This window comes from Myxine glutinosa, chromosome 9 (assembly GCF_964187855.1).
Source record: "Myxine glutinosa chromosome 9, kmMyxGlut1.1, whole genome shotgun sequence".
In the NCBI taxonomy this organism is placed as follows: domain Eukaryota; kingdom Metazoa; phylum Chordata; class Myxini; order Myxiniformes; family Myxinidae; genus Myxine; species Myxine glutinosa.
Window position 1 is genome coordinate 91903656 of NC_136269.1, and position 14115 is coordinate 91917770.

At 44.1% G+C, this 14115-nt stretch overlaps 1 protein-coding gene across 2 annotated transcripts in view; it reads right to left on the reverse strand.

Annotated features, from left to right (window-relative positions):
* LOC137435227 (pleckstrin homology domain-containing family G member 4B) overlaps window positions 1–14115 on the reverse strand; it is a 199014-nt gene that overhangs the window by 143178 nt on the left and 41721 nt on the right. For both annotated transcript variants that reach the window (XM_078784520.1, XM_078784519.1), the window contains exon 5: window positions 9957–10448. In XM_078784520.1, the coding sequence (XP_078640646.1) occupies window positions 9957–10448 (492 nt within the window). The remainder of the gene's footprint in view (window positions 1–9956; window positions 10449–14115) is intronic.

Here is a 14115-nt window from a genome sequence, read left to right on the forward strand (position 1 = left end):
TTTAAGTATCAAATAGGAGGAATATACACAGTAGGAGTCAATTTAGCCCATCAGGCTGTGTCAATCCTTTATATGGCAAGTGGCCCGCATTGCGCAGGTTTGGCCATTCTGTTGCCGAAAAACCCACGGACTAATTTTGTTATTGTCAAAATCCGTATTGGCCGGAAGATTGATGAGAATGGCAGACCGGGAAACCACGATTTGGCCTTCCGTTTACAGTGGTTCAGCAAGTATTTGTTCTGCCTCGCAGTAATGCCGAAGATGAACGTATCTTCTCACGAGTTTGAAAGAACGAGACTGACTTCTGATGGCGCTGGTCAAATTAGGTCAACCTGCCTGCTCTCCTCCATGCAAAATCTACTTCTACAAAACCCCATGTCATAAGTTTTATACACTCAGATATCTTGTCAGAAAGGCCAAACAAAACCTGTGGGGAATACGATGCTCATCCATCAAATGAGGTGACTCGTCCATCAGGTCCTGGGCAAGAAATTCCGTTTAATTGACCTCGTCTCGTGTGGTGTTTTACAAGAGCAAGGTGATTCCACACGGTGTTCCAAAAAGACCCGGACAACTTCGGTTGTTAATATGTTTAGAACCACAAATGATACAACGATACCCTTTGGTATACACGTATATGATACAGAACCTCAAAGTTTTGCGCACACAATGAATACACTTCAATGTGAGCTCCATTTGTCATGCGCAGGACATCAAGGCGGTACACAAGTTATTGCCATGTTTGGCTCAGCATGTTTGCATCCACCAGTGAGCGCATGCAGCTATCCGAGAACGAAGATCCTGCAGGTTTGCCGCATTGGTGTTGTAGCCAACATTTTTGACAAACCCCCACAGAAAAAAATCAAGAGGGGTTATGTCTGGTGATTGTGGGGGCCAGGCGGTTGGTCCATCTTGGCCAATCCAGTGACCTGGAAATTTGTCATTCAGGATGGTTCAAACGACTAAGGCCCAATGAAGGGGAGTGCCTTACTGTTGAAAAATGATATTGGGTTGCACGTTCTGAATCTGTAGGAAGGCAAATCCTTCCAACATGTTCAGGTAAATTGTTGAGGTCACTGTATCCTCCGCAAAGACAAACGGACCCACCAAGCAGTCATTTTGAAGGCCACACCACACATTGACCTTTGGACTGTTGCGTATGTGTTCAATGACCAGGTGGGGGGTTTAGAGCGCCAGATCCTAACATTGTGCCAGTTAATCTTCCCCGAAACATGAAAGCAAGCTTTTTCTGTGAATATGAACTTTTTCAGGTAATCTTCATCATCCTCGATGCGATTGAGCATTTCCAAGGCAAACACCTTGCGTTTGGGTCCGTCGTTTGGATCCATCTTTATGCCTTATAGGCATAAAGCTTCAGTCTTTTATGCAAAATCCTGTGTACAGTGGTGGTTGGTAGTCCCAGTTCTCTGGATGCGCATCGGATTTATTTACTGGGACTTTGTTGAAATGATTCATGCACTCGTTCAACGTCTGCTGCACTTGTGCTTGGTCGACCAGTACTTTTTTGTTTCTGACAACTTCCAGTCTCCTTAAACCCCTTGTACCACTCTCTGATACCAATCCGCGATGGCGGATTCCTTCCATACCTTGTACGGAAATTATGCTGAAGTTGCGTGTCGGATTCGACGCACTGAGTTTTCGCCTGTGGAGTCGCCATTTTCTTTTACCTTAAACCACCAGACCTGAAAATAAACAAAGCTTTATGAGTTTCTGTATCATATACAACAAAGGGTATCATTGTATAATTTGTGGTACTAAATATATTAACCAAAGTTGTCCAGGTCTTTTTGGAACACCCTATCGTGAGACGAAGTGAATATTTGAGATGAGTTCTGAATAGCTGCAAGTCTAAGTCGTCAATAAACGACTATCAGTAATCTGGTATATTTTGTGTCACTGACAACCTCTCAAAAAGCAGTTTTATGTTTGGTAAAAAATAAATAATAAACCGCTTTCGATTCCTATTAATCTGTTTTCCGTCGCCACTAACTTGTCATGTATGCAATCCACAGCCCATTAAACTATATACTACATATCAATTTACTTGCAGGATGGTAGATGATGCTAAAAAGATCTTTAAAAGGTCAAACTGGCAAGTCACGTAGCACAAGCTAATTTTGGGGGAACTTGGATCAAATTGTGTCATCAAAATGGCCACGATTCTGTGTTTTTTGATACTCCATATGGTGCTGGATGTTCAATAAGTAGAAAATTGACCGGTTTTTTGGATGCTCCTCTTTAATGTACAGTACAGTAAAACCGTGATACCCGCAGGGGATTAGTTCCTATAAAATGCTGTGAATGTCGAATGTTGCGAAAGGTGAATCCGTGAATGTTGGGGCAATGCTTCAATTGGAAAATTGGGAAGAAGAATATAATGACAGTTTCATCAAAAATGCTTGCAAATAAAAATAAAAATACTGTAAACCTTTCCAAAAGGTTAGTTCACTCTTTTTCCGCGAGTGTCATGTTATTTTATCAAACCGTTTGTTTTGCTTCAATCTTGCATGATCCCCAAAGGGCGTTTTGATCCCAGAAAAACGTGCCGTTTTAACTGCTCTGAGTTTAAGCTTGAAGGAAGATTCAGTATTCTGCATTATCTTACAAAGATAGACATCGAGTTTAAAGTGCATAATTTTTAACGTCCTGGCATCACAATCCTTGTGTTAGAATTTCATTTTATTTTAGATTCAAAATAAAAGTTCATTTTTACTTGCCATAAACCAGCCACTCTGATCAGTGCAAAATTTACACCATATATTACACTTTAATTGTGTGCAGACTAAGGAATCTTAAGACGTAAAAATAAACAACAGATATAAATATACACTTCATGGCCAAAAGTGTGTGGACACCCGAACATCACACTCGTATGTGCTCGTCAAACATCTCATTCCAAAATCATGGGCATTCATATTGAGTTGGTCCCCTTTTGCCGCTATAACAGCCTCCACTCTTCTGGGAAGGCTTTCCACTAAATGTTGGAACATTGCTGCGGGGTTTGCTTCCATTCAGCCACAAAAACATTAGTGAGGTCGGGCACTGATGGTGGGTGATTAGGCCTGGCTCGCAGTCGGTGTTCCAATTCATCCCAAAGGTGTTCAAGGGGTTTGAGGTCAGGGCTCTGTGCAGGCCAGTCAAGTTCTTCCACACCGATCCCGCCAAAACATTTCTGTATGGACTTCGCTTTGTGGACGGGGACATTGTCATGCTGAAACAGGAAAGGGCCTTCCCCAAACTGTTGCCACAAATTTGGAAGCACACAATCATCTAGAATGTCATTGTATGTTGTAGCATTAAGATTTCCTTTACTGGAACTGAGGGGCCGAGCCCGAACCATGAAAAACAGCCCCAGACCATTATTCCAACTCCACCAAACTTTACAGTTGGCACTGTGCATTCTGGCAGGTAGCGTTCTCCTGGCATCCGCCAAACCCAGATTCGTCCGTCGGACTGCCAGTTGGTGAAGCGTGATTCATCACTCCAGAGAACATGTTTCCACTGCTCCAGAGTCCAATGGCGGCAAGCTCTACACCACTCCAGCCGACGCTTGGCATTGCGCATGATGATCTTAGGCTTGTGTGCGGCTGCTTGGCCATAAAAACCCATTTCATGAAGCTCCCGACGAACAGTGGTTGTGCTGACGTTGCTTCCAGAGGCAGTTTGGAATTCGGTAGTGAGTGTTGCAACATCTCATTTGTGGAGCACAACACGGCACAACTTTTAAAAAAACTACTTCCATTGTGGAGTGGTATATTTCAAATGATTTGATGGGGTTAGTGTGGGCATTGAACAATGACCAATAGAGTTGTCGACTTATATGGCACACAGCACCTGTTTGGCCGGGGAGGAGAGGCTTCTGTCAAAGTGGAAGAGAGAATAGTCAGGAAGAGACAGAGAAATCAGAAACGTGCTGAGAGAGTAACGGTTCTGTTAAACATAATGTTACGTAAATAACTTGGGGTTAATTAGTTATTTTGTAATGCATGTTAGCAAAAGGAATTTGGTAGTATCCCAGTCCAGCAAACTGTCAGAACCGAGTTTACAAGAAAGCTCCCTGTCGCCCTAGCCCCTGTGTCTGTCTATTTTCCCATTTTCCTCTGAAATCAATGTTCTTAATCCCTCCCAATTATATTTTCTCAATTACCCATGTGTCCATGTACCCAACATGGTGTGAGGGTGTGTGTGCAATCTCCCACACAACTGCACCAACATGATGGTCCCATTGGTCTGACGATCCACATGAGCAAGGTTTGGAACACTGAGGAAGAACATGTGCAAATCTTCAGTGGGGACACTCACCGTGGGGGGAGGAGAGGCATTCCCCAAACATATAAACGCCTGGAGAGAGGCACCTGTCAAAGACGGCCCTGAGGGAGACAACTGAGAGTCACCCACAGAGTGATCAAGTCTGCCATTGGAGTTCCCGAGGAAGTAGAAATAGAAGTGGCAGCGAGAGCAATACAGGCCAGTGCAGTGCTCAGTCGCTATTCAAGCTGCAGAAGGAGCCTCCCAAACTGCCACACAAATGCATCGTCCTAACCAGCATACCCACGTTATGCCTCCTGGCATCCCACCAAAGGAATGACCACAGCAAACCTCGACCTCACCCATCCTGTCTCACTCTTTCGTCTGCCCTGTGTACCTGAACAAATGCGTGTGAACTGCGTGTGCTAAGTTTAGTTCAAGGTTTAGGCATTCATTCCATTTTTGTCCAGCATAAGCTCACCGGCGGGTTTCCAGGTTGTCTTCTACTTATTCATCCCTTGCTGTGTCCCTATCCTTATAATTTATTATACCTCTTCCGTGTTAAATCACTGTCACTGTTGTTTTTTTTCCCTGCGGAATCGCCCTCTGGTATAACAAAATTATTATTGAACGAACACAGGCCGAGCTTCCATGTGCAGCCGCAATATTTAATAATTGAACTCGCTGCACAACTGACACCATGCGTGTGCAGAATGCCTCCACCTCTCCGTCTTGGGAGTTAATCTCTGCCCGTCTCGGGTCACCCATTGAGGAAGCCCGACACCGCTACAATGCAATATCTGTAGCTGCAATAGTGAGTTGAATGGAGAGAGTGTGAATATTATAACAGAGTCCTCGAATATTGGTGGACCATGCTGTGAGGGAAGGGGATGAGATCAAGATTGGGTGATATTTGGGGTTTGGCGTGTGTGTGGCGGCAGGACGCACGGTGGGGAGGGGCAGCAAGTCACGCAGTGGAGAGGAGGGGGAAGGACACACGGTGGGGAAGGGAGGGGGGCAGAACGCGCATTGAGAGCAGCTGTATGAGTGGTGGTGGCGGCCGGACGAGCGGTGTGGGCAGCGGAAATCACATTGGAGAGGCAGGATGCATGGTGAAGTATACAGACAAGGAAGAGTTAACCGTCATGAGCAAGCATTCTCTAAAGACAGGATTTATCTTTTGGGTGTCTCGTTCCGTCAGATGAAGACAGACAATGCAACAAGCATGAAAAGAAGGGTTATTAAAAGCACGATGGAAAGTTGGGCTATAAGATCTGGGTGAAGGCACACACAGTGGAGACTTGCGAGCTCGCCATAATTTGGAGCATACAGTGCATTCAGAAAGTATTCAGACCCCTTCACTTTCTTCACATTTTGTTATGTTGCAGCCTTATGCTGAAATCGTTTAAATTCATTTCTTCCCTCATCAATCTACACTCAATACCCCATAATGACAAAGAGAAAACAGGATTTTAGAAAGTTTTGCAAATTTATTAAAAAGAAAAAACTGAAATATCACATTGACATAAGTATTCAGACCCTTTGCTATGACACTTGAAATTTAGCTCAGGTGCCTCCCATTTCTCTTGATCATCTTTGAGATGTTTCAACACCTTGATTGGAGTCCACCTGTGGTAAATTCAATTGATTGGACATGATTTGGAAAGGCACACACCTGTCTATATAAGGTCTCACAGCTGACAATGCATATCAGAGCAAAAACCAAGCCATGAGGTCGTAGGAACTGCCTGCAGAGCTCAGAGACAGGATTGTGTCGAGGCACAGATCTGGCGAAGCCTACAAAAAAAATTCTGCTGCATTGAAGGTTCCCAAGACCACAGTGGCCTCCATAATTCTTAAATGGAAGAAGTTTGGAACAACCAGGACTCTTCCTAGAGCTGGCCGCCCGGCCAAACTGAGCAATCGGGGCAGAAGGGCCTTTGTAAGAGAGGTGACCAAGAACCCGATGGTCACTGGCTGAGCTCCAGAGATCCTGTGTGGAGATGGGAGAAACTTCCAGAAGGACAACCATCACTGCAACACTCCACCGATCTGGGCTTTATGGCAGAGTGGCCAGACGGAAGCCTCTCCTCAGTGAAAGACACATGAAAGCCCGCTTGGAGTTTGCAAAAAAGCACCTAAAGGACTCTCAGACTGTGAGAAACAGGATTCTGTGGTCTGATGAAACCAAGATTGAACTGTTTGGCCTCAATTCTAAGCGTCATGTCTGGAGGAAACAAGGCACCGCTCATCACCTGCCCAATACCATCCCAACGGTGAAGCATGGTGGTGGCAGAATCATGCTGTGGGGGTGTTTTTCAGCAGCAGGGACTGGGGGACTGGTCAGGGTTGAGGGAACAATGAACGGAGCAAAGTACAGAGATATCCTTAATGAAAACCAGAAACAGAGCACTCAGGACCTCAAACTGGGCCGAAAGTTCACCTTTCAACAGGACAATGACCCGAAGCACACAGCCAAGACAACGCAGGAGTGGCTTAGGGACAACTCTGTGAAGGTCCTTGAGTGGCCCAGCCAGAGCCCTGACTTGAACCCAATCGAACATCTCTGGAGAGACCTGAAAATGTCTGTCCACTGACGGTCCCCATCCAACCTGACAGAGCTTGAGAGGATCTGCAGAGAAGAATGGCATAAAATCCCCAAATCCAGGTGTGGAAAGCTTGTCGCGTCATACCCAAGAAGACTCGAGGCTGTAATCGCTGCCAAAGGTGCTCCAACTAAGTACTGAGTTAAGGGTCTGAATACTTGTTTCAATGTAATATTTCAGTTTTTTCTTTTTAATAAATTTGCAAAACTTTCTAAAATCCTGTTTTCTCTTTGTCATTATGGGGTATTGAGTGTAGATTGATGAGGGAAAAAATGAATATAAACGATTTCAGCATAAGGCTGCAACATAACAAAATGTGAAAAAAGTGAAAGGGGTCTGAATACTTTCTGAATGCACTGTAAATTGGCAGAAGAGGTTGGGGCCTGAGATGTTGTTGTGCAAGAGAAAAGGAGAGAGGATTTCTTTTTTTATGTCACTTAGAAGCTTTTAATAGAAAAAGTAAATGAAATGTTTTAAATTGTATTGAGAAGGAGAAGGTTAAAGAACAACAAAGTAATAATATGCAGAATGCGATTGTAATTCTTTCGTGATTAATTTTACTTTTTTTTTTTTTTGTTATAAGATTTGCGAAGAGGTAATGTGAGAGTACACCCAGGATAAAAAGCGATTGCATGTCAGACCTGAGGCCTGTTGAGTCAATAGACGCCATGGAGCTGAACAGACACACACCAATTTGACATGACAGTCAGGTAGACAAGGATAAGACACAGGAATGGATACAAAACAATTGATAACATAGACGAAACAAGAGAAGACGGGACAGATGCAGTAAGGATATCTCAGCTGTCATCGAAGTTTTTACAAAGTAGGAAAAAGCCACGTCCACACTGCAATAAGCTGACAAAATCATGCAGCATTATAAAAACGATTACTACTAGGAGAGGGAAAAATATGGGCAATATCCCTGGGAGCTCACCTGGTAGAATAAAGCAGTGCAATACACCAACTAAAGGTATTTTTAAAAGTATCACGGTATCTAAAACCAATTTCAATGGTTGCTAGGAGAGAGGGCGACATGAAGAATCATACTAACACAATCATAATACTTTAAACAACCAAACAAACAAGCGTTACGCCTAGGTCCCCCGTCGGTGAAGTGATGTGAGTTGACAAAGTGGAGGACGCAGAAAACATGCTATGATATGATATTTCGCTCACAAGGTTCAGACATACATGGATGCGGCCATCTTGGATTTTGACGTGGCGACCCAATTTTCAATAGCTTTTTTCCTTATGCCTAGATACACCCACACACCAGATTAGAAGTTGGTACTTCGCTTATTTTTCAAGATATTCCGCTCACAAGGTTCAGACATACATGGCGGCGGCCATCTTGGATTTTGACGTGGCGACCCAATTTACAATAGCGTTCTTCCTTATGCCGATACACCCACACACCAAATTAGAAGTTGGTACTTCGCTTATTTTTCAAGATATTCATCTCACAAGGTTCAGACATACATGGCGGCGGCCATCTTGGATTTTGACGTGGCGACCCAATTTTAAACAGCCTTCTTGCTTGTGCCCAGATACACCCACACACCAGATTAGAAGTTGGTACTTCGCTTATTTTTCAAGATATTTCGCTCACAAGGTTCAGACATATATATGGTGGCGGCCATCTTGGATTTTGACGTGGCGACCCAATTTTCAATAGCGTTCTTCCTTATGCCGAGATACACCCACACACCAAATTAGAAGTTGGTACTTTGCTTATTTTTCAAGATATTCATCTCACAAGTTTCAGACATACATGGTGGCGGCCATCTTGGATTTTGACGTGGCGACCCAATTTTCAATAGCGTTCTTCCTTATGCCGAGATACACCCACACACCAAATTAGAAGTTGGTACTTCGCTTATTTTTCAAGATATTCATCTCACAAGGTTCAGACATACATGGCATCAAACATATATGGCGGCGGCCATCTTGGATTATGACGTGGGTTGCACCCACACACCAGATTCGAATGCGGTCCTTCGCTTACGCACGCCCACACGTATGCACACCCGCACGCAAACACGCACGCCCACACGGACGGACGGACGGACACACGGACGGAGGGGAAAACCATCGTCCCCCTTTCACTCGGCTGTGCGACGGGGGACAAAAACTATTTTTGGGGACAATCCCACCCACACCCCATCCATAGACTCCCTCAGACCCGGATTTTTGTAATGCCGTGAATGAACATTGGTACATCATGGGTGACGAAGGTTGTGATAAAGTTTCATCGAAATTGTGTGTGGAGTTTCAGAGATGACAGCAAATACCTATTTTTGGGGGGAGAGGGGCAGGGGGCAAACCTGGACCCACTTTGACCCCCGGTAGACCGCCTTAAATCCCAATCTTTTTAATGCCGTGAACAAACTTGAGTTGCAACATACCAAATATAATTTTAGCCAAGTTTGGTCACGATCGCATCAGCAGTTTCAGAGAAGTTACAAGTCTTTACGGACTGACGACGCGTCATCCCAGAAGCCCCCCGGAACTACATTCCAGGTGAGCTAAAAATAAAAATAAAATTTTTTTTGAAGGTGAATCGCACGTGAAGCTGTGAACAATTGCCCAATGAGAAGATGTCATCTATGTGATCCTATGCTTTATAAAGTTTGTACGCATGTAACAACAATCCACTGGATCATTGTATTTGAGTGTTTTTTTGGAGTGTTAATTTGAAAATGGTCCCAAAGGTTAGTTTGAAAACATGTCAGATGTGTGGCTGCAAACAACATCCTATTGAAGCACAAACGTTTATCTTGGGGTCTTACAGAACATAATACTTTTGAAAAACACCCCAAACCCCCCTCTCCTCCCCCCTCCTACATAGTGGCTGTTCTAAAGCTGGAAATGTATCATAAACAAAAATGAAATTCAGCATCAAGTTTCATTTTCATCAACGATATCAGCCCTGCTTTACTTTAACAAGATCCACTCATATGTACCGCTCAACATGGATACATTTCTATAACACGGTGAATAAAACTGCACACATTGTTAAGTGATAAATTTAAACAGCAGATGTTTAAACTTCACATTCTAAGTGTGTGAAACACTGACCTGGAAGCATAACAGCCCCTGAATGGAGGATTTCTTTGTCAACATGTGCAGCAAGTGTTGGGAAAGATACAGATCCACAACCTTGAGTGCATTTTTCCTGGGAATTTTCCTGTAAATCCCCATTGGATAAAGGCACAGATTTCATACTCAAAGCAGAAGTTTTTGGAACAGTCGCACTTTTCCTGCACATTTCAGCTGCATCAATATGTTTTCTTGTCTGGCCCTCAGATATACTGCATCCAGGCTGGGTAATGAGGTTTGATGGTACAGGCTGGTTCATACTGTCAAACGTTTGAGTAAAAATAATTTTCTGTGATGCATTCGGGGCGATGCAATTTGTCCTGGTAGTAAAGCCCTCGTGTTGGGAAGGTGCCTGCACACATGGAGATGTTTTGGCTGCCTCAGTGGCTGTCGGTAATTGTCCTAGCTCTCCGCTGCTGTTGGTATCCATCATGCTCTCCTCACACGCATCTTCTACGGCATTGTCGTCCTCTTCAAAACAGTAACAGGATGCATAAGTTGCAAGATTTGATGGGAAAAATTCAGATTGAAGCTCAAGAAAGACAAATGAGCTTACCACTTAAATTTTGAACATGAGATGCAGCTGTGTACATATTATGTATCCATAAATAATATAAGGGGGATGAAGTGAAAAAGGAAAGGAAGAGGAAGAAGAGGAAAGAGGGTAGTGCACAAGGAAGTGGTGAAGGAGAGGGGAATGTAAAATATTCTCCAATTAAGTTTACTACTACTTATTTATGCCCAAAGATTCCCACCTTTTTACATGCGTTTGGCCACGGAATGTATTTTACCCGTCCTTTACAGTCTGGATGGCTATGCATGACATCCAACCGTAGGTTGCAAAGATTTGGAAAGGCTGCTGGCGATAACTCGCCTACTCTTCATGAAGGATCTCTGTGGGATTTTTTTAACACACACCAATGACCAATGCCGTCAAGATGTGTTTTCCAGTTCAATGTCTTTCTGATGATCGGCGTACACATTGATGTATCACCTGCATGTGCAACACCAAGGTAAGTTTATCACATGGTCATGATTCAAACCCCAGCTAGACCGCTCAAAGGTGGAGGTGCATATCTCGAGGTTATCCCAATAGCCCTATGATCCTACTACGCAGTGAGTCCTTAATCAAATCGATCTGTCAATTACAACAATCACAAAAAGAAAACGATAAAGAAAACGATTTTTTTTGTCGCAAACAAAACACATTGACAAACACTATTCAAACATGCTTGCAACATCAATAAATTGCTATTATGAGGTATCCTAAGGTAAGCCAAACGACACAATTAATAACTCAAAACAGTGTGTGAAAATATCTCCCGAAGAGGTAAAAAGTGAATAAATACCCTGCTATCCAGAATCTTCGCTCTTGTAGCCACAAAATATTTGTTAAACTGTTCAAGCAGTGCTGAAAATTCTCTCTATCACACATCAGTGCACTGCTGCAACTAATGGTGGCTAGCACATTATAAAAACCAGCAATGTTGTTAGACCTGAAAGTTTTTGCCAAGTTAGCTTTGCCAAAACATGCCACAGGCAAGCCAGAGTCCCATCAATTTAAAAAAATGCAATTTACTCTTTGACAGTGGAAACCACTGCAGCAGTGGTAAAAACAAAGCTATGTTTAAACAGCAACCAATTTATTCCCAAATACTATTGGAATTCCTGCTTTTAGTCAAAACTAGCACATATAATTTGACGCGAATGCATTGACGATGTGCCTTCTCCCGCATTAAATGTCAACCCACTGTTACGCTTGATCTAAATTAAAAGTCGCATTAAAACAAGATCACATGGGAGAGAGCATGAGACACAGTGAGAGGGAGAAAGAGCGAGAGGGAGAGAGAGGAAGAGAGCACAAGAGGGAAAGAGAGCACAAGAGGGAAAAAGAGCACAAGAGGGAAAGAGAGCACAAGAGGGAAAGAGAGCACAAGAGGGAAAGAGAGCAGAAGAGGGAAAGAGAGCACAAGAGGGAAAGAGAGCACAAGAGGGAAAGAGAGCACAAGAGGGAAAGAGAGCACAAGAGGGAAAGCATGAGAGAGCGCGCATGAGAGAGAGAGCATGAGAGAGAGCGAGAGCGAGAGCGAGAGAGAGAGAGAGAGAGAGAGAGAGAGAGAGAGAGAGACAGAGACAAGAGAGAACATAGAGAGAACACAGAGAGGGCACAAACAACAACAACAATATGCATTTTAAGGCCATTTTCCCTGCTAGAGTGGGGGGTTAGCCTTGCGGTCCCCATGACAATCTTCTCCATTTTGCCCTATTTTCTGCATCTCTCCTTGTTAACCCCCTTGCCCGCATTTCTTCTTCCACCATCTTTAGCCAAGTCTTTCTCGGTCTTCCCCGTCCTCTACTTCCTTCTACATTCATTTCCATCACTCTTCTCAACCAGTCACTTTCATCCTTCCTCAACACATGACCAAACCATCTCAACCTGTTCCTCTTCACAGCATCAATCACAGGCTCTATTCCCATCATCTTTCGCAATTCATCATTTGTCTTCCTCTCTCTCTCAACGATACTTCGCACATCCACCGAACCATTCGCATTTCCACCCTTTCCAGCCTTCGTTGCTGCTCTACGTTCATTACCCATGTCTCGCTGGCATAAATCATAACACTTCTCACACATGCAGCATACACCTTTCCCTTCAGCTTCAACGACACTCCCCTCCTCATCAGCATGCCACTCAGTTCCCAAAACTTCTTCCATGCACATCTCACTCTAGCAACCATTGCCTAGTCTGATCCACCTTCTCCATTCAGCATGTCTCCAAGGTAGCAAAATGTTTTCACACCTTCCAGCTTCAAGCCATCTCCAAGATCCAACTCAACATTTCCTCCATCTGCAGCTCCCTCTGTGCACACCTTACATTTGAATGTGGCTGCCACACTGGTTAATGACCCTCTCAGACCACTACATTTTTGATGAACCCACTCAGCGCACATTGTACATTGAATGGAGTTCACTCCGACACCCTTCCTGCACACAGCACACGGCCACTTCCCAGTTCTTTCCACCTCACCACATGCTTTACCACTTGCCATCTCCTTCGTCTTTCCTATATTCACCTTCAGACCTTTTGTCTCCATACATTCCTTCCACTTGTTCATCTTTTCCTTCAGTCCATCCATACTTTCCACAATCAACACCAGATCATCTGCATACAACAACTCCCACGGTAAACCCTCCTTTATGTTCTGAGCCAGCACATCCATCACAGCTACAAATAGTAGTGGACTTAGTACCGACCCCTGATGCACTCCCACCTTCACCTCAAAATCACCACTGTTCCCGTCCTTCGTCCTTACAGCTGTGCGCGCTCTTTTGTACATTGCCATCACTACTCTGATCAACCATTCCTCCACTCCTAACTTCCTCAATGCTCATGTCAATACTACGTGTGGAACCCTATTGAATGCATTCTCCAGATGAACAAACCCAAGAAACAACTTCTTCCTCTTCTCCATGTACTTCTCCTGCAACTGCCTCACAATAAAGAGCGCGTCTATCGTTACTCTTCCTGGCATAAATCCAAACTGCATTTCGTCAATCTTCACCTTCTTCCTTATCCTCCTCTGCAACACCCTTTCCAATACCTTCATTCCATGCTCCAATAACTTTATCGCTCGGTCCGAGCCACACTCCAGAGGGTCACCTTTCCCCTTATAGAGGGATGAGGGTACTCAGTTCCCAATCCACTGGAATGCTGCCTTCTTTCACCACCAGATTACAGATCTCTGTCATTCTCTTCACACCCCAACTTCCTGCTGCCTTCAACATATCTCCCACAACTCCCGTCGGCCCTCCCACTTTTCTACTCTTCATTGCTTTTATCGCTTCCTCAACTTCCTTCTCAGTTATCTTCTCTGCCGGTCCTAAAACTGGGTTACTCTCTATGTTGCCATCCCATTCATTCTCTGTATTCAACAGCATTTCCATATATCTTTTCCATCTTCCTTTAATTCCATCTGAGTCCACAACGATTTGTCCCACTTCATCATTCAAGCAACTCACCCCCATCACATCACACCTCTCTTTCGCTATCTGCTTTGTAATCCTGAATACCGCTCTCTGACCCTCTTCCGAATCCAAGCATTCTCCGAACATTTTCCTACATGCCTCCTGCGCCTTT